The following is a 22,940-nucleotide window of genomic DNA, read 5'->3' as shown; positions in this document are numbered from 1 at the left end:
TATTCTGAATAATATTCTGCTTCAGAATATGAAATTAAAAATATATGTCACCATTCAAAAATAGTGAGGCTTAAATATAGAGCGATAACAATGAAAAATAGCTAAAAACATAATTTTTTTTCAAAAATGTTGGTTTGTAAAATTATATTGACTTGTGTTTATGTAAAGAAATATTTTTAAAAATACGTTAGTGTTTTCTGAAATAACGAGTACGTTACGTCAAACAGATCACCCCGTATATATTATATATATACCTATATGATTGTGCACTTCTGCCGATAATAATTATGGCAACATAAACGTGGTAAGAACCTAGTGTTATAGCTCAATAGCGTAAATTACAAACGCGGCGGCCTTTGCGTACGTGTACTTTTGGGAGTCCGTTTCCAAGTCTAGCCGCGGAGATTTCTCTGTTGTTGGTGTAAAAATACAATATTAAATTTACAACCACACACCAGGTGTACTCGACGCTCGTGTAAGCCCGTACACGGAACCGCAACAACGATATCTCTTGTTGACAGTAAGTCCTTTGAGGTGAATTGAATGTGCCAAAAACGTAATTTTATATCAGCTATATATTATTATAGTTGTTACTATTTTTATTATCAAAACAGTACAATCATTATTCATTGAAGATTCTTCGAGCATCGGTCCAATGGCCGAGATCAAGTACAAATTTGAAGTCGTAATGATCGTCTCCGGAGCGTTCATGTTGCTGACTATGTACGAACTACCAGTTTCCAGTTTCTTCAAAGTAATTATATAAACAGTTTACAATAATACAGTCTGAACAAATGATAAACACCAGTATTAAACAACGCATTATTATACATGTTTTGTTGTGATATAGGTTATAAAAATAGTTTATTACTTGTGTCAGCAACTTAAAATTTTAAGTGCTCTGATATACTTAACAATATAATACACCGAGTCTTAGACTCACATACTATTCCAAATATATAAAAGGGAAATTAATGTATAAGTATAACAGTATCATATTTGAGAGTTAGATTTGGTTATTGCCCATACTTCAATATAATAATATGTTAAAAGTCGTTTTAGCTAGATTATTTAATATAATTAGTAGGTACTTAGATTGTGTAGAAATTAATAAGGGAATAGAAAAGTGTAAACAATGTGTTTATTTAAATGTTGTACGAATTCTTCATTCTTACCATAGATGGACAACGATGATGTAAAGTTGTGTTAAATAAACGTAGACTAAATTATGGTTATGTGTTTTATTGTATATCTGTATTATTATATAACTTATCAGAAAGCGTTTATATTAAATTGTAGAATTAAAAATATTTCTGTGTATGATAGAAGAGTAAGATCAGAAAATTATTTTTCTGAGTACAAAACATTGTTGATCATTGATCAATCATTTTCTAAGTACAAATTATGAATTCATAACACTGTCTGATGTGAAGGAGCTTGCTCTAGCTAAAATCTCCTTAAAAACATGAGCTCTGTTTGGTGCTCTCCTGCCATAAATAGGCCTATCCTGTTGCGGCTTTTACCTCTTTTGACTATTACGATAAGAATTTTCGTTTTCACGTTTTACCTACATGTACGTATAATCAACAGTAATGCTCTCTGCCCACGCTTGTGCATTCCGTTTCAGTTGCATTACCGATAAAAATTGTGCAACATTTTTAAATAACAATAAGTATTAGGTATAATGTACTAAGTCGTTAAGTCTTCTCAACATTATTTGACAGTGTCGATGCCAATGGTATATTATGGTTATATTGGTATAATATATATAATATGTATATGTTATTCCTATCACATTGTATAAACGTGTTTATTAATAACTGATATAATAATTATATTGGACATTGTAATAAATTGTATATAATATTATGCAAGTCACCAGCACGTAACAATGTTTTATTAAATATAGTAGAATTTGAAAGGGTGTTATGTGCACTCTGCTCGAGATCTAGGTAATGGTGTTTTGAATAGTTTGACACAACTTTCGCAACAGTAATCGCAAATGATACTTTATTTTAATATAATTCGATAAAAAAAAAAAAAATATTGTTTTACAAGTTATGTGTGTATGAGATTGGTTTGAAGGTGCTCAGGAATCAATGACTAAATATAGTACATTTAAATATGCTATAATGTTATTCATACATACTGCTAATCGCAACACAGTTGGAGCTTTTTTTTACAATTTAATTAAAATTTGGTTAATTTGGTAATAATTTTTCTTTTTTTAGACAAATAATATGTTATCTACACAGTGGCGAGACGAGCTATTTTAACACAATAGGAGCAAAAATTTTAGTCTAGGTACCCACCCACCCAATATTTTATCAAATACACAAAAAATCAGGTTATCTTGTTGCTTATTTATATTATAGTAGGACGTAGTTACATCACTACTTCTAGTATATGATCAATTTATACCCACCCACCCAAAATTTGGAGGAGCGGCTGCTCCTCTAGACCCCCTTCACCACGCCACTGAATCTACAATTTTGTTTTATATATTTCTATAAATATAATTATTGTGTCAGTAATATTTTGCTTAAGTATGATGTAATATTAATAATTAGTTTTTAATTTTTTTCGATTTACATTATTGGTTAAATAGTCACAACACAGTATAAAATAAATATTAATAATTAAATTCTCTACTTAACTTGTACTTAACTGTTATAAATATTATTTTTTGTTTTTTTTTTGTTTTTATGCAGAGAACATTATTATTACGGGTTATGAATTCCACTAATTCTTAAAATTAATTTATTAAAACGAATAGCTAAAATAACAACATGCTGTTAACGTGTTTGATTAGTAGTTTTGACCTATCTAATATAATATAACCTTTGATTCAACCGTCACCATAAGTCCATAAAAGCTATTATAACTATGTCACGAAATCACGGTTTTTTAAAAATGTATACTGGATAAATCATAATCGATTGTTAAATCAACAATGGCATCAGATTTAAATTTGTTATTTTATCATTTTTTTTTTTTTTTAAATTTCCAATATAGGCATTTTCTTGATTATTTTTTGAAGGACTGCTCAAAAAAAAAAAAACTTTGCAATTGAGTAAAAATCAACCAAGTTAATCAAATTGAGTTATTTAATTAGTACTTATAATAGTTACATAGCATTATTAACAAAACACTATAACCACATGAATTAACGAATTTTATGAATTCGTTATTTTTACGACGTTCTATTTTTTTTTTTACCTAATGATATTTAAAAATTTAAGATTGAATTGAGTATTTAAATCATTAAAACCGTTTTACAATGTGACATTACCTCTCTAGCATAATAATGAATGTATCGATTTTTGTTCACCGATGAATTTTCGTCATTCTCTAGTTATAATGTCAAAATTAATAAATTTTCGCAAAGTTTCACTAATAATTAAATATTTACAGATTTTCAACAAACAAAATTCTTAGTTTCAAAATATTGCTGATCGAAATCATTATAAATTTATATGTAAATTCAAAAATACGACTGTTGATGGCGTGAAGGTGCTTGACCTAAGTCTATTAAACCATATCTGAATATGGGCTGTTAGAGGCTCTCTTAGGCCCACCGGTTCTAGGTCACTTTGTCAGGTCGAAAATTAAAATTGTAAAACGTGGACACTTTGTATGGTAGGGTAAAACTTGAGATTGTAGAACGTGGACACTGTATTATCATATTATAGTGTATATAATATATATAATATACATTATAGGTATAATATAGGCATAAGTGTACCTATAACATAAAAATTCTGAAGTAATGAGTCATAACCAATTATATTTAAAATATTATTAAGCGTAAATACCGTTTGATGTATCTATAATTAGATAATATCATTGTTATGTATGGGTAAATACATTTTAGCTATATAATATTTCATTTCATATTTGTTTGTTATTTAACCTGTACATTTCAAAAATTACATTTTTAGTGTTTTTTTACTCATTTCTTACATTCAAAATGTTGGTTTACTTTTTAATTTGCACTTAAAATATGATTGCCTATTTACATATGTACAGATCTCATTCAATCTTCCTTTAATATATACACGTGCAGTACTCAAACGAATATGAGTTTTTTTTTATTAATTTGATTTAATTTTTTACTTAAAACTCATGGATATCATCCATTTAGAAGATATATCATAAATTGATCGTTTTTTTTTTATAATTCTTGTCCATAATGTGATCAATTTTATATATATATATTTTAATTGCACATATACCTCGGCGACATAGGTCATTGGGCTTGAAGCGAAATAATTAATTACATATTAATTGTGTAGTTACTAAATCTAAGTGTTAATTGTATTTTTGTTTGGAGGTTGGCAACTGTAGTGAAATGTATGATATTTGTTATGTTGCTATGGATTGAAGGTGATCGCTTAGTATTTATGGTAATGATTCAGAAGGTTGTGTCTTGTTCGGCATTCGGTGAGGCTGTGGCTGATGTTGACTTTGACACCGCATGATGGGCATATTGGAGGTTCTCTTTTGGCCATTAGGAAGTTGTGAGAAATTTGAGTGTGGCCGATTCTGAGTCTAGTTATTATGACCTCAAATTTTCTGTGGATTTCTATAGGGAATTTTCAATTTCTACGATTTAATTTTGTGTAGTAAGCTGGCCACTTCTGGTGCCATCTAAGTTGACATTTATTTTTTATAAGCGTTCGTATGTCACTGAATGTAATGATTTGTGTATACGATAATAATAGGGAGGTGATTGCAGTTTTGCCTGCAAAGTCTACGAGTTCGTTTCTTTAATGTCGGAGTATTCGGGCATCCAGAAGAATTAAATTTTGAATTTATTGTGGTGCAGTAGCATATACATTTTATTCTGAATGTATAGGCCAATGTCTGATAGGTTGTATGTGTTTTATTTTTTGTTGTGGTACTCGGAAATCAGATTACAGTTTATATATTATGTAAATTTGAAAATACTACTAGGTAATCATACATACAAAATACGTCAACCATATGTTGTTACCATATATTATATTCGTTATAATCTTTAGAAAAGGAATTATCGGGAACGAATGCAGTTAAGCTCGAAATCAATTTTTTTTAAATGTTAATTTTTTATATGTGAAGCATTATGATGAAACCAGAATTTACCTATCCTACTCACTTTTTATGTCATAGTTAAACCAAGTCACCAAGTAAAATTTAATTATAAAATTCTAAACATTTTCATATTAAAGTAACTCAAAATTAATTTTTGAACTTTTCTCCCAAAAGTTCAAATTGACAGAATGAAACATATAAAATGAATTAAATGTTGGAATTTATGAAGTAATAAGGGTGTTTTTTTTATTCTGATGATAAGTTTATAAGCTTACTTTTAGTGAAGAACCGGATTTCTAATTTTTGGTAATCTGTAGGCCCGTTAACTATTATTATAGATCCCATTTTCAGACAGTGAGAGTAAGAGTGATAGTGTATTAGAAATGGGTGGGGAAGAAAGCAGTTCAATATTATTGTTAACAATTCCTTTAGCAATAATTAATTCTGTTCTCTATTTGAATTAACTTGGGAATCAATTCGGACGCCGAAATAATAAATTATTGGTTACCAATCCATTCGTATGTAGGTTAATTTTAATTTTTAATCTTTTTTTTTTTGGCATGGGAATCAATTGCGAAACACCGTAATACCTTTGTAAAGCTAGCTCTTTGTGGTCCGAAACAACTAAGCCATTAAGGTTCAACTAAATCCGAACTATAGGATTGGACAAAAATATAATTTAGTAGTTACCTAACCACACCAGAACGATATTTATCATGATCAGATTAAGATCTATAATGGATCAGTCTTCTACAAATGTATTTATACTCTCTTAATTTTATTGTAACATTGTACATGAGCGATATTATTCTATTATTGTGTGTATGTATAAGTACCGACTTCAAGTGGAAAATCAAAAATTGAGTATTATTAATCTACATCTATCGGTCATAAAATGATAAGTGATAACATGACTAGCAATTACTTTTTGAAATTTTAGTTTCATATAAGTGGTATGGACTTGCAAATTTAACTAGGTACATATATGTTTATGAGATGAAGACGTATCCCACATGTGTTGTCTCTGTCCTATTAATGCATAATATATCAAAACTTACGTCAAGTCATTTAAATTTTGTGTTGTTAAAGTGAATTTAGATATTATTAAATTTGAATATAAGAACAGCACTTGTGTTTTCCCGTTGATTTTTTACGGTATTTTTATTTTTAAGCGAGTTATGATAGGTATTATTTTAAGTATTAATATTTTAAAAACACATAATTCACTTAAAAATTAAAATATTACTGAAAAATGTCTACTAAACTTACTATTAATTTATATTTTATAAACTTTTATCGTAATTTATTTTTTTCAATAACATTACAATCAATTGTATAAGTTTTAGTGTCACTTCCTAGTCTTTGGACTCCATCACTAGTTAGTCTCTCTCCTCATATTATTTGCTTATTGTGATATTCTAACACAAATTGCGTAGTAGTTTATTTTTAGGTGTTAAGGTAATAGCTTCTTTAGTTAACTATAAACTAATAAATACAGTAATTATTTTTACTTAGACTATATATTTAGATATTTATTCATATTAATTTTATCTGATACTCTAATCACTAAAATAAAAATAAAATAGAATAATTGAGGTAGAAAATGTGTGTTATAGATTCAATCTAAGATACATTTTTAGAATTATATTAATGCATCGACTCCTGATACAATTGAAATGTTCAATATCACTATTTCAACTAACAACTATTGGTGTACCAATAAATATAGCAATTATAAATCTAAGTATTATTTAGCTTAAAATGTAATGACTAATAAGATTATTATTATTTATTAGAAAATATGCAATCTATACAGAAAGACATAATAAGAATATGTCTGTGCTACTATATTTAGAAAAAAATGAATAGGGTGAGGGAAGAAACCATCCAGTGATCGCACTTCTTTTTGCTTAAATATATTTGATATATATATATTCATTTCATTAATTATTATTATTATTATTTTGATTATCATTAAGAAGATCTCTGCAATTATTCTTGGCAGTTTGAGCACTGACTTATAATTTTGGGTTTATATGGTTCTTCTACTTTTATAAATGTATGGAGTAATGGCGTAAGGTTATAGAGATGTCATTGGATTGTTTGATTGGTTAAAAAACAGAGGTAATGGATGTTTATTTATTTTATGATGCACGCTTGATACGTGCCTAACTTAAAATGATCGTGTTTTAAGTTCAGTTTTGATTAGTTCGGTTAGCATAATCGGATGTAGATTCCGAATCATAACACGTAATGGTTTGTCTTCTTTGAGCTGGAGAGTGTGAAATTCAGCTTTTTGGTCTCTCAGGAAGTGAATCAGGGATTTTTACAATCCCGATTTTGTTGTCATTATTTTCACACGATCTTTCAATGATTTCCATTAGAAGTTATCTACTCCAATTAATTCGGTAAGTTTAGTGCACAGGTCAGGAAAATTTAATATACTTCTTACAAAAGTTGTGGGTGGTCTCAGAGCTTTTTATTTGGCATTTATGGAACCAGTAGGATTTCGTATAGCAACTATATTGTTATCATTCAATACTGTTGTTAGGGGAGGATCATTTTGAGATAATATTTCATACCAATTTGTAAAAAGTAATAGTTTTTTGTTTTTATCTGTCGGCGTTCGAGGTGAGCTCTGATCAAAAGAGCTTGAATGAACTCTTTTAGTTTTATTTGTCGTATTATGCATCCGATAACAAGTTATCATTGTTTAAAGTGTCCATTTTATTGGTAACGCGAATCCTGATGTCAGAAGTTGAATTATTTTTTATGAGTGCCCTTTGATTATTGGATACTTCATTAATTATTTTGTGGTAACTAAATTAGATTTATTAGTTTTATTTTGGTTCTTGATTGTGACATTGCAGGTAAGGGTTAAAGTTGCGACAAGCCGTCGATAACGTACGATAACGACGACGTTACCGAGTGACCAGTGCGACTAGAGACGGTGTTATTTATTAATATTAAAAAAAAAAAAAAAAATATTTAAAATTTAGAAAAAACACTAGTTTACTTAAGAATAACTTTTCATATTAATGTAAGTGTTGTATAATAAAGATTTCCCGTTAGTTAACTACCATTATTTTTTTTTTCGTTTTTCAGTTTTTTTCTTAGATGATTATGTATACTAATAGAATGATTCACGGAAATGTATTGGTAAGTTAGATCAAGCCTTTGGTAGGAGTGCCACTCATCAATAATTATTGTCGTGCCTGCAGCAAAATGTTCAATAATAATTGGCAACAATGTACGAGCTGATTTTTCGGGAACAGGAACTATAAAAGTTTCTTTGACTTACTAATTTTGTAGATCCTAATACTTTGGCTCACGCTAATTCTATTGAGAGTTCTTGGAGCAAAATAAAATCTCAAAATAAAAAACAATGGGCTACCTATCTACCAATGTTGAACAGCTACTTGGTCGACTACGTGTGGTGTAAGCGTTATGGTCCTAATAATTTATTTAAACAATACTAAAACATATTGCACACTTTATACCCCCAAAATCAAAATAATATTATATATATTATATAATAATCTAAAAAAAAAAAAAAAACGGAGAAACCAAAAAAAAAAAAATAGTGGTAGTGAATTAACGGAAAAGGTCCCCGTTATTTATTAACTTCCTCATAAATATTAATTTAACTGTATGGTACAGAAAAATACATGTAAATATTGGTGATTACAATGACGAAGCGTAGCAAGACTAGTGTTCATGCAACGGACGTCACACGCGAACTATAATGATGTTATAAAAAATAAAAATAAAAAAATTAAGAGGCGGTACGTTATTTTATAGAATATTGTATTATTTAAATGTTTTAATTTCCATTTATATTGCTAACAATAATTTATATCTGTTTTATATATTTATTGTTGAGCCTATTAACAAATGTATTGTTTGCACAAGTTAATACAAATACAATTCGTAAGGTATAACAACTATTTAAATAGATTATTACTTAAATTTAAAGTATAAAGTTAAAATATCATTAAAATGTTTTCCAACTCGATAATGACCATCTTAAGTATGGCTAAATTAGCTAACTTTAAATCGTTCATGCGTACGGATGGGTATGGTTTAAGATTAATAATAATGTCAGGTAAAAAAAACAAACGTTTTTGGAAATATCTAATTTTGATTTTGTACGAATATTAAGTTTTTAAAATCTACCTCTAACACTATGATTGTTTTACTATTCATTGACATATTCATTGCATTTTATATCTTTTTTTATTGTGAACAATTTATTATTTTAATATTCGACTAGGTACCTATTTATAGACAAATTAACTGTATTTCATATTTTTTTATTGTACACTATTTATTATCGCCACGTATTTAAATACTTTTTATACTTTATACTTGTTTCATTATAATTTACGTATATCGATGTACTTCATATTATAGTAAAAGTTTGAATTTTAAATACAAATTCGTCCATTACACACTTATACAGTACCTATTTAAAATATTGACTTTATTTTATTAATTTTAAGGTATTTTGTGAACCCATGTGTCTTTGGACGCAATCGGGACACTATTAAATTTGGGATAAAATACGACTACCTAAATTCGGGCCGCAATCAGGAACTCCGGATTTTTTTTTTATTTGAATGTTCGTAACATTATGTACAAGATATCCTACCTTGGGTAATTCGTTTTTATTGTTACATGGATCAGTTTCAGGGCGTAATCCACGAATTACCACCAGAAACATTTTTCTGTATGAAGTTGGTATCTGTGATACTCAACTTTTTGCTCTTCTAATACTTTTATAGTGAGTCGAAACTGGCGATGGTCACCTGTTAGTATCTTAATTTCACCACTAGCCAAAGTTTTTATTTGTTGCTCGTGTCCCTGAGGGAATCGGTCATTTCGGCACGGCTATTTCAGCCCGAAGACATATCGGCGCGTGGATATCTTGGCGCCGCAGGTACCTATATTAATATACAATTTTTAAAATATAAAATAAATTATTTTATTTTAATATAATATCATCATTATTCCAATTTTACAATTATTTTAAAAATACAAAATAATGATCAAGTTTTATAAATATAATTAATAATACATGATTACATAATTAAACATACATATGATTTGATAATTATTAAAAAAAAAAAAAAAGCTATAATAATAAGTAAAATGTAGGTGTTTTGGTAGAGGTAATTTAAAAAAAATGAAATAGTAATATTTTAAATAAAATGTTAATAATATAAAATTAAAAATTATTTTAAAGAAATATTATGTGCAATTTCTTATATTATATTCGCTTATTACTATTTTATGTAATCGACAATTTAGTCAGTATATTTTTTTATTTTTTAGGTGGACTCCTTCCAGCAGTTAGTTGAGCTGTAAAAACAACGTGGCCTGTTTGAACCCTTCTCAAGCAATTTATAAATGTCCAAATTGTTGGGCCATACACTCCCATTTCAATATTTAATCTCTTATTTGCTACCTTGTTCGTCCTATTTTCAGAATTGGGACACAGTAAACGCGAATTTCTTCTTCCTCGACCATTACGGTTAGTTCGACCTATATAATTATCTTCGAACCATTCTAATAAGTTATTTAATTTCTTATCAAGATTTTGAGACAGTTAATTGACTGCAAAATCAAGGTGTTCTAATCTTACAAAAGCTAATGAAATTATCATTTTAACTGATATAGAGAAATCAGCGTCATTATTGTATCGAGTTGTGAAATTTAATACACCAACTTGTTTTGTAAAATTTTTTGACAAATGAAATAAACACCCATATATTTTAACATCAGAAAACGCTTTTTCAACATTTTATTTAAAAAAAAAAAAAACCGCCGTGCCGAAATTTCCTCGTGCCGAAATGTCCTAGACCCTGTCCCTGATGTTCTTTGAGTTTTAAATTTATCATTAATTTTTTTAAACCATTTACACCACATACTGTTATTGGAGAAGGCTTATGGATTTTCACAGAAGGTTTCGTTACTTCTTTAGTCACTTTGATTGATTTTTTAGGGTAACACAATATTTCTTATGCGTCCCCAGCGTTCATTTCAGAAATCTGAAGTTGTAATTTCTCATTTATTAATCGAAATTCCGTTACCATATGTTTCAAGGTCACATTGTCATCATGTATTTCTGTCCAAATCTAGCATCAACTGTTATATTATGCGGCGGATTTGAACCATTGTCCATATTTTCAAACATTGTGCAATTCGGTCAGTTTGAGTATGACCCACTTAATATATATTATTTGTTTATAAAAATTTATCATTCGTGAAATTACATATTAATTAATCAAGAATAAAAATGTTAGACATATATTGTTGTAATTTAAAAACATTATACTAAATTTCTAGAGTACCTAATACCTTTACTTTATTTTCTAATATTGATATAGTCAATATCATTAATGACTTATATTAATATACTTAATAATAAGTTGTATATAGCTATTATGAATGGCTGAGTGAGTTTGGTACATATATTAATGAATCTGATTTAATTAATTTGGAATTTATTTTATAGGGATCTTCATTTTTTTTTTTTTTTTATATAACAATATAATGAATATAGATAACATATCCTAAATTGACAAACCGTTTCCATTTAGGATCATTTTTCGTATACAATGATATTATATCACTGAATTCAAATTTAATGCCATCCAATTCAGTAATCCACTTGTAACCTACTGTATACAGCAGAGCGACATCCCCATGGCGTTGTTATAATTATTATTATTTTATTTATTATATTTATTTATATGCAGTTTTATTGACAGCTCCCAAATTTAACTCGCTGTTTGGTATTTATATGATTCGTGGATGGTTTATCTACGTACTTTGTAACGCAATGTTGTTTTCTCATTCTCATAATTATAATAACGATTTTTTCCTAGGTAACTCATCTATATTAATGACAGTCTGTTGGTACATCAAAATTGTTTTCCTACCCTAGGATTTTGATCATTTAACTACTTAATATGGTGTTTCCATATATCATATAATATATATCTAAGCAGGATATCAGTACATGGCAGGGACCACAGTTTGTGAACCTCCATTGTACATGGATATTCAGTATTTGGTATAATAGGTATCACATATTAAAATAATTTAAACTGCTTAATATCAGTCTCTTCTATGGTCTATGCCTAAATATCTTCTCATTCGGGTTTCTAGACCAGTATCAAAATAATTGCGCACGCGCACACGAGATACACACCGTATATTGAAGCAGTCTATTATACATTTCAGGTGTTTCCAACAAATTGCTGTTCAACTGTTGATGCCTTTGGTCTTTCAAACGTAAGTAACTTCCAACTGAATTGTGATGTGAATGTGTCGTTATGGTTGATGATGAAAATAAATACAATAGTGGACCATAGGTTTATAGTGGTCATAGTATTATATTATCGTATTAGCGTTTTAATATACCAAAATAAACAATAAACAATACACATATTATAATTTATGATATGTATATATATATATTTTTTTTTATTAATTATATTAACGGCATAAACAACTAGGTTATTAGCCGGTGTTACATTTTTTAAAATTTACATAAACTGATTACATACATTACTTCATTGCTACTTATTACTTATATTTACTTATGTACATTTTTACCTTAGGTTCTAATTATTTAAATCAGTTGACGCAGTTCTGTTTTGTTGACAAAAATAAAAAGTCTCGGGAGTAGTTGCAAGCATATTGTATAGCGTCGCTTTTCAATGAGTTGTCAACATTCTGTCAGTATATGCCTGACTGTAATGATTGTTCCGCACGTTGGATATGAAGATGGGTCTTCTTTGGCCATGAGGTATCCGTGATTCATGTGGGTGTGATCTATTCGTAGGTGGACAAGAAGTACCTCGTCCCTTCTGGACATCTCGAATGGTTTGGGCCATAATATAATATAGAATGCTTTATTTTTCTGAGCTTATTGTTATTAATTAATTTAGCCCAGAAGTTTTACCATTCATCCATGTACTTGAATTTGGTTGATTTTATCAAGTCTTGGTCAGATATTTGAGGATATACTTCGAAAGTGGAGGTACCTGTTGTTTCTTTTGCTTTTAGGTCAGCTTCTTCGTTATCTATTATGCCAACGTGTCCCGGGATCCATGCAAGCGATATACTATTTTTACGTTCATTGTGTTCATTAATTATTCGGCAGATAACTGATTGCGACGTATTTAAACTGTATAATATGCTGATTAGATTGCTTAAAGAGTCAGACATTAATAGATATTTCTTATCGTTAATATAGTAAATGCTTTGAATGGCTGTAAGTATCGCTAGGCCTTCTACGGTAAAAATACTACATACTTCATTTGTTTTTAATTGTATGTTTATATCATTTGATATCACGACTAATCCTGACTTCTGCTCGATTTTCAAAGCATTGGTATATATCTGTATGTGTTCTGAATAAGATTGCAGCAGTTCGTAATGAAGACCTTTATAAATGTTTTTATCTGTAGTATTTTTGTTGTGTAATGATTGGCTTAGGTCTATTAAATTTCTATTAAAGCACCAAGTAGATACGTTTAATACGTATCAAATCATTAGATTTAAATTATTTTGTTGAATAAGGTTTTATTTTTTATAATATCGTCTTTCATATAGTGATCTGAGATGAGATGAATTTATTGGCTTTTTCTGGTAATTTTTAATGGTTTTGTTGTAGGTACACTGAATTTTCTTAATGCTTGGCTATTTTTAATATGTACTTGGTTTCGAGCTGTTTTCTTCTTAAAGAAAGAGGTGGTTGTCCAGCCATATACAGCATGCTTGAGACTGGGATACTTTTAAATGGGCCTAAATATGGTGGAATTCTGAATTGTATTTAACAATAACCGTAGACTATTTTATATGCGTATTATTTAATACCACAGTGTTATATCCATAAAACTATAAAACAGTCACAGGAACAAACCATGACAATCATATTGTTGCATACGTAAGAATATTAACAATTGCTGAAAGGACAAAATTCTAAATTTGAAAGTTTTGAAGATGAAATAATGAAATGTTAAATAAGTTATCCAAATATTAAATGAATTCTCGAACATATATTCTAAGTATTTCTACTATAAAAATAACAATATGTGATGAGATCGTGCTCGCTGAAACTCATAAAAATCACATCTGAAATGGTTTGAAACCTTTTTTACATGATTCCTAGTTTATCTCTATGGCGTCTGCGTTTTTTATGTCCTTCTTGTGGTTACGACAAAATAGTATTAATTCTCACACTATGCATCACATGGATCATACTTTTATATTACATGTATCACACTTCCCTGTGGACAGTGGCACCGACTGACATTTTTTATTGTCTGGTCAACACTCAAAAATGTTTCAAGACCACCACCCCAATTTCATTCACCATATTATTGTGGAGGAGGGATTTTCCCACCAATCCCCCTATAATAAATAAAAAAAATAAATATTCATATTCATACTTCTTTTATCTGGTAATTTATTATAATAAGTTTAACACAAAGCTTTATTATTATTTTACAACTGTACCTATAAAATAAAAATAATAGGTACTAATAATAACTGTACTATAATTTACAATATATTAGAATAATTAATAAGTTAAGGCTTTAGTTAAAGCTGGCAATCTATTTGCAAAATTGTCGATTACTTTTTCTGTGTCAAGAGCTATATCTGTTTCACTTGATATAAGTATGAGATCTTCGAGACGATTTTGTGTCATAGTGGACCTAAATCTTGATTTTATTATTTTAAGCTTTGAAAATGATCGCTCGGGAGAAGCACTTGATATAGGAAGAGTTACACCAATCTTCAATACAATAAATAAATTGGGAAACACACTTACTAATCCAGTTTTTATAAATATATCGAACATTTTAATAATACTCATACTATCGTGTAAGTTTTTTGGAGTGATTATTGTAGATTCAACCTCATATTCATCTTCCTCAGATTTTTCAGATTCGTCATTGGATTCTTCAAACGATTGTGGATGTAAATACTCAGGCATTACTCCTAAATGCGATATATCAATTTTAGATTTTATAAATTGTTGGTATTCACGAATAATATCTTTTCTTACTAAAATTTTGTAAACGTTACAAATTGAAATAAAAGCTGAATCAGATGCTTGGAATAGGAATGCTTGGTTTTTTCATCATGCTTAAAACACATTTTGGTGTCAGTAAAGATAAGTCTTTTGCAACATTCACATAATTGTCATTAAATCGTATTTTTAATTCCGCTAAGATAATTTCTAAAATTACAAAATATGTGTTGATCTTGTATGATTGAATAGGATTATTTATAGTCTCGTCTTGAGATATTTCATCATGTTGACGTGGGACTCTTCTACGTCGCCGAACTGAACCGTTGAATGCTGTTAACTCTATGCTATAATTATTTTCTTCGGCATATAATTTTGTTGAATTTTAAATCTTCTGAAATTCTGCATCCATTCTCAGTAGCTTGATATTTTTCTCAGCTTTTGTAAACATATCCATTGCCATAATAATATCAATATCATGAGCTTGAAGCGCTTTGATAACTGGTTCTATGAAATCAAATATGTTTTTATAAATATTAGCTGTCAATAGAAACTCAAAAGATTGTAAATATCTAATCAAGCCATTACATTCTGCACTAGTAGTGAAATCAATTTTTTCCCCTTGATTCTTAATATCATATAATGTATTTAAAATAGCTTCAAGAGTTTCTAGTACAGTTCATATAAGGAAAATGATTGTAACATCCACCTTGTGGTCTCTACTTTCTTTATGGAACGAATTCTAGCTTTAGGATACAATAATTTTAGATTTTCGCGATACATTGAAACTCTTTTTTGCTACAACTTATAAAAACAAATAATTTTTCTAAGTTCTCAAACAAATTAACTGCAGCTAAACATGTCCAACACAAGAAGTAACAATTAAATCAAGTCTGTGTGCATGGCACCAAATAAATGTAGCCTGGGGGCAAATTTCATTTATTTTTGGCTTGTAACCCATTATATTTACCAGACATACTAGCAGCACCGTCAAATGACTGTCCTACAAGATATGACTTCCAATTGAGAAAATGTTGATCCATCACCTCGGAAAATAAATTAAATAATGCTTGTCCAGTTGTAATAGCAGAATCATTCATAACAATTAATCTTTCATTTATTTTACCCGATTCCTCAATATACCTTACAATAAAGGAAACTTGCTCTGTTCTAGAAATGTCAAAAGTAGAATCAATACTAATACCAAAGAAACGAGCGCTATGTATTTCACATTTTATAATATTCATGATTTCTTGAGCAATAGCATTTATTAATGTATTTTGACGATCCCAACTGATGAATGATAATTATTTTCTAGATTTCATTTGAATATTGGCTATGTGCATAGAAATAGCTGGTGAATGTTTAGCAAGTAAAATATGTAAATCCTTAAAAATTACCTTTTTTTAATATTTGCCCATTGTTCTCTATGTCCTCTGAAGGCAAGAGAGTGTTGTCCGAGAAATTTAGTTATATCTATAAGCTGACTTACTATTTCTCTATTTAAAGATACTTGGTTTTTTTTTTCTTGAACTAAGGATTGAATTAAAGGCAAGACTGATTTCTTTAATTTTACTTGTAGAGCAGCATCCACATGTATAGTTGTAGTTTCATGGACTATAATGGCAATAATTCCATTTTTAAACTGTTGAAAACCATCTTGAACCCATTTATTAAAAAAAAATTAAATTATTTAAATTTCAGGCACATTGATAGTACACATCAGTACAATAAACGAATATAAAGTCCTCTACATTAGATTAATATTTATTTTATATTATAGTCACATTAGTTAGCGTTCACTTCACGATATGATACAATTTGTGGAAAAAACCAAATTCTCAGTTACATGAAGTGGTATTTATAGTATTACAAACAAATACTGGTGGAATAAACAATATTTTGAAATTAGCTGTTACTGGCCTGTTGGCTATTAGTGATAAGCAGTTCGATTACGTAGAAATGATAAGGACAAATAATTTGTGATTCTTAAAATAGATCATTATAATATTATTATATTATTATCATACATTAATATATTATACGGTTATTCGGGTTATTTGATTTTTCAATCAAATTTCCTCATGTGTTGTCTTACCGTCTTTCGAATGCGACAATAATTTTATTATATTAGGATTATTTATTTATTTCTATTCTCCAGACAATTCACTACTAATTTTATTGCATTTTATTCATACGATCATATTTTGACATCATATTTAAACTGTAGATAGCTAATGGTTTCAAAATAAAATAAATATTTGGAAAAAATTCAGAATTAAAATGTTTATACTTAAATGGCCGAATTCATAAGAATAGTTTAGAATAAGTTGTCGTCATCTAGGTATCGAAAAAATATCGGTTGTGACATATTTATTAAAAATGGCCAAATAAATGACAACAATATTCTTATTCGTACTTATAGGTGTTTATATAATAATATAAAGTATAAAATTACAAACGGTTATCATAATATTTTTAGTGAAACATAGTAAATTGGTATAGTTAATTTAGTTTCATAAATTAAATTAATTAAATATAGGTAAAAAAAGTTTACGGGGAAGGGGTTTGAACTTTGAAACTCTCCTAAAATACGGGTTTGTTTGCAAGTGTCTTTTGGTATGGTTGTAGAAGTTGCTGGTTTGGTAAAAGATGCAGATAAGACAGCTTCATGGATATGAATATCAATTTATAATAGTTTTTAGAATTCTTAAGACTTATGGGTGTTTATTATAGTATAATTATCTTAGTTTTTTAGTAATTCACACATTCGTAACTTAATTACATATTTCTTTGATAATCGGATTACAGTTCATATATTGTGTAAGGTTGAAACTACTTATCATACTCCAATGATACATCACTACAATAATCATATATTGTTATTCAGTTATTCTATCTAATCGCTATAATCACTATTACGTGATCGTGGAATTCATAACCTCCAATATAAAAATAAATGTTAAAGAAAATAACATGGCTTACGTATAGCTGCAGGGACCTAATAGTAGTTGGCAAAAAGGACAGTGTGCAGTGAACGTTTTGTGTTTAGGAGAAAAACGAACGAATCGTTGCTGTAAGTTATGGCATATTTTAGTTGTGTTCAGAGGGAAATGAGTGAAGCAATTTTTTATATCCGTATATTTTCCTGCATAAAAATACTAGAGATGGTAATATAAACAACACTCCCATTGTCCTTCAAAATATTCTCTTGAGTGGAAGTAGCAAGTGTAGACTTCTTTGAAATTGTACTGTTCTGCTTTATAAACATCAAATTCGTGTAATGTACAAGTGTACATTTTTCCAAAGTCCAATGTTAAACAATAATTTTTATTAAGCTTCAAGTAAAAAAAATTAATTAATATTGTTACAGGCTACGAACACATAAAATCGATAGGTATACCTACTATTAATAATACTGTTCTGCATCTCGTGGCTATTTCCAAAAAAGAAATAGGATGTTCACAATTCGACGAATTCGAGAAATCTGAGAAGAAATCTTTTAAGCTAAATGATATTGATTAGACATCATTCACTAATATGAAAACCGTGAGCTATTCGCTTTTTTACGACAACACAGTTTTAAGGAAAAATCCTTTTGGTCACAACTTCACGGATTTCGATCCAAAACAATGGAATGTGAATTTCACTCATGAGAAAGCTGCAGAAGAGAATATGCAAATGTACCATCGTGTCACGTCTGATACTATAATAATTTTTGCTTGAACTAAATTTAAATAAATGATTGTGTCCTTCACAGTTGAAAATTGTTTGTTATAAGTAGGTCACGTTAAATTTTAAAATATTTACTATTAGATTATTATATATAAAAAAATCTAAATCTAATTATTATATGAGAAATCCTATGTATAAAATCTAATAAATATGATACAGTATTTTTCATGTAACTAAACTGTAGTAATATATTATACGTTATATGCTCATATAACATCAATCTACATTGATGTTCGAATTTATTTCTATTATTGATTATTTTCGTAACGATAAAAAGAGTATACAAGTAACATATCACCACAAAACTCACCAGACTAAAGGTTTTCACCATGATAACGATCAACAAGGAAACAAAATAAGGTCATTAGTTTATCGTGGGTTGTCAAAATTTAAACGTTTTAAAAAATGGGTAATTTGTTGAATAGTTTAGGAATCTCTGGCCGGTAAGCATGTATCATGTATACACAAATTATTAAACATAAGTTTGAAGTTTTACACTATAGATATTCCATGAATATAAAACGAGTCCAACTTAAGATCGATCATTTAAACAGTAGCAAGAAAGATACACATAGGTAGTTATAATGAATTATCATAACATTTGGTTTTCATTAGTAAAAACACAAATAATGAAGAAATATGAAGCTTGACAGCATAAAGTTGTAATATCTTCGCTGAATGATGAAACTAAAATGCAATAAGTAAACAAACTTGACGTTTATGATCATAAGCATAACTATTAAGCATGACGTATTCATCGATTTTTAAGCGACAATATTTCATGATCATACCTGATATTATAACATACCTACTATAATATATATTGAAAAAACTATTTACAGTATGTCCAAAACTTAGATATACATAAAAACATTTTTATGAATTTCTAACTCAAAATAATTTGCCAATATTCCTGATTTTGGCGGATTTTATCAACATTTTAATTTTTTACGTTAAAAAATCCGTTTCAAATTTTGCTCAACTTTTTTTTAATTTTCACTAAAAACTTAATATGACGAGCGATATGTTACATCTTAAAGTTTTTTAACAGAGCAAACTGTTTTTATTGAAAATATTTAAAAAAAAAAGACCATTTAATATTGATTTATGATTATAAATAGTTCAAAAAGCCACAATATTAAGAAAATGTTGTGGTGCATAGAAATTTCCAATATAAACATTCATTGAAAACTTCACGTAACTACTGTAATTTTTTTTGTATTACACTAATTAACAAGATCAATTCTTCCAGTATCCGGTTTCGTATAAAAATCTTAGGTTTTCTTAATTAAGAATTTTTTACTTTTGATTAGCCCTTTCACCTACTTAGGTACCAATTATACTCGCTTACCTATCAGAAAAGATACTGATTAAGAAAATCAAGACATTTTTACTGTCCCAAAAGGTGAGAAGAGACACAAAAAATAACTTATCATTATAAAACCAATATATTTATCGCTCCGTTCAGAATGTAAAACAAACTATAAAAATATACCTATTTATTTCTGATCTTATATTTTAATACTGTTTTGATTTGACTCATTATGAACGGGTTTAATGTTTTGTATGTATCATATTTATTTAAATATTAATCAATTTTAATTATATAATTTAAAAAAAGTATATATTTTGTCCATCAACACCTATGTATTACATATATTTTATATTAAAATTTTTTTTTCACATTTCACTATAACTTATGTGTCAATATGAGAGTTATATTAATCTCTGATAAACATAATATGAGGGAGAGACAGGACAGTGTATCTGGTTCATTTTTTTCAGCATGTATAAATATCGTTATAATATTATTAAATATTATAGAATGCATCGATTATTTTCTAAAACAAACGATCACTGGACTTCAGCTAATTGGATGGTTGTATATAGTGATAATATCTCCATGTAAGTTTATACAGCTTAAAATAGACTTATAGAATATATACATAGAACAATTACGCTAAAAAGTGGTGGTTTTTCACTTTATGCCGTATGGAGCGATAATGACCACGAGCCTATTTCACCATCCACATACTAATCATACCATAGATAATATATTATATCCATGGATTATATTTGTGACAATTTAGACTTATAAAATATAGACGGAGTACGCTATTTCGTGGTTTTATCACTTTACGATAAAATATGTACCGTAAGTCTACAGCAGCGCCTGAAAATTATGAATAGACCAGCTAAATAATAATAATACAACTTCAATATAAGGGGTTTTATATAGGCAATTATAATAGTGGTTAAGAAAAGTTTAAATTTTAATATTTAACTTTTAACGGTTTGCGATTATGTAGTCGATTTATGCTTTTCTTAAGCTTTACATTTAAAATTCGTTTAAAGCTATATACGCTTCAATAATATAAGTAGTATGAAAAGTTCCTTAGCTGTTTTTTCTGAATGAAAAATATGTTAGTACTAAACATCCTCTTAACAATCCTAACGCCGGTTGTTTCTCCTAGAGGTCTTAAATAATATTGTATTAAATCGAGAGATAATCTTCGAGTGTACCAAGGAACCACTGTTGTGATAATGGAGTTTTGATTGTTGTCTTTAAATATTATGTATAATTTATTTTGTACCGGGTTTTGTTTGTGAACGATGAGGTGATATCCAACATGGTACTTTTATTATAAGAAGAAAATGCATTTATTGAGTTGTTGCTAATTATGCCAGTTGACAATGAATGTGTACAACTTGCCGATTATTATGTTTTGGACACCTACATAGACGAAAACTCAGAGTTTTCACCTCATTTGTAGGCGTCTTCACCAATATTTGACCACCCCAGAAACACAAATGGCTCAGAATCATTTCACTCTCACTTTAACAAACAACTTTACACACCACACCCTCATATACATCAAGTCATTGCAGTATTATTAGAAATCCAAACTGAAAATATGATTAAAATCAATTTAATTTCAAAAAATATCCCTAACGCTCAACGAAAAGAAATTATAAAAAAAAAAAGAGTTTTTACAAGAAACGTGGAATAAATATGACAGAGGGAACATTAACCAATTAGAATACATAAAATGTTTAGGTTTAAACTATCAGGCTAATAAATTACTTTAAACTGTACTATAATTATATTATATGTAATTTTTATCTATAATTGTTGAATTATTATTAATTATTCATATTTTATATGATTATGGACTGTAGATTATTTATATTTTATATGATTTTGTTTAATTAATTGTTGAGTGTATATTATAAGCATTTTCATACCACCCAAACGGTATTTTCAATTTTCAATTGAATGATTCTCGCCCAATCGGTATATATCTATTCGCCCAAACGACAGTTTTAGTTGACTAAGCCATCGCCCAAACGGTATATAGTTATTCGCCCAAACAGACTATATTTTGGGTCGATTCGCTCAAACGGTCTACGGCGTAGGTTATTAATTGTTTCATATATATATAAAATTGAATTATATTTTCATTAGTTTTAGTTACATAATAATTAATAAGTGTATATTTTTTTATTTAGAAATAAAATATTTTTGGCCAACCGGCCATAATAAATATTATTTACTTTGAAGTTTTATGGCTCGCGAGAATTTTCCGAATTCTTAATGTGGCCCGCAGAAAATATTAATTGGTGACCCCTGGTTTACGCCCTTTATTATATTATCGCATTTACAATACACCGTTAAATTATTATTATTATTATTATTATTATTATTATATTGTTAAACTGTTTCCGCATACCGGAAAAACAAACAAATGTCACAGAGACTTCTCAGTACAGTGATAGGACAGTTTACTGGTGGGTATAGGTGTTGTGGTGGGGTAATTAAGCGCCAGAATTTCTTGGAATAATTCAAACACGATTACCATAAAATATGTTATATACACCACTTGGTGTTACAATAATAATATAATACTCAAAGTTCAAACCACTACACCACACCTAGTGGCTAAGTCTTTTAGTCTCGTATAATATTACGACTTCCATCCCTCACTAAAATCGCTTTTACCCTGCATATTGAAAAACGAAATCCTCTTACTTTCCAAAGTAACCTATTTTTTTGGGTAAAGTGGATCTATAAAGGATCTAAATT

The 22,940-nt window shown here is 28.6% G+C and overlaps 1 protein-coding gene and 1 pseudogene across 4 annotated transcripts in view; one reads left to right on the top strand and one right to left on the bottom strand.

Moving 5' to 3' along the window:
* Window positions 1–306: 306 nt before the first annotated feature.
* Window positions 307–22,940, top strand: part of LOC149060975 (uncharacterized) — a 28,533-nt gene continuing 5,899 nt past the window's right edge. The window contains exons 1-3 of one of the 4 annotated variants that reach the window (XM_089216295.1): window positions 307–534; window positions 615–754; window positions 12,305–12,372. In XM_089216295.1, coding sequence (XP_089072421.1) covers window positions 656–754; window positions 12,305–12,372 — 167 coding nt within the window. In that variant the 5' untranslated portion in view covers window positions 307–534; window positions 615–655. Of the gene's footprint in view, window positions 535–587; window positions 755–12,304; window positions 12,373–22,940 lie in introns of all 4 variants that reach the window. The other 3 variants (XM_089216294.1, XM_089216296.1, XM_089216293.1) reach the window with 3 other exon arrangements.
* Window positions 10,397–10,876, bottom strand: LOC149060976 (uncharacterized; annotated as a pseudogene).

The sequence above is a fragment of the Diuraphis noxia genome, unplaced genomic scaffold (assembly GCF_037042655.1).
Source record: "Diuraphis noxia isolate RWA-SAM2 unplaced genomic scaffold, SU_Dnox_SAM2 contig0001, whole genome shotgun sequence".
Lineage (NCBI taxonomy): Eukaryota > Metazoa > Arthropoda > Insecta > Hemiptera > Aphididae > Diuraphis > Diuraphis noxia.
The sequence above is the reverse complement of the archived record's forward strand: the minus strand, read 5'-3'. Positions and strand labels throughout refer to the sequence as shown.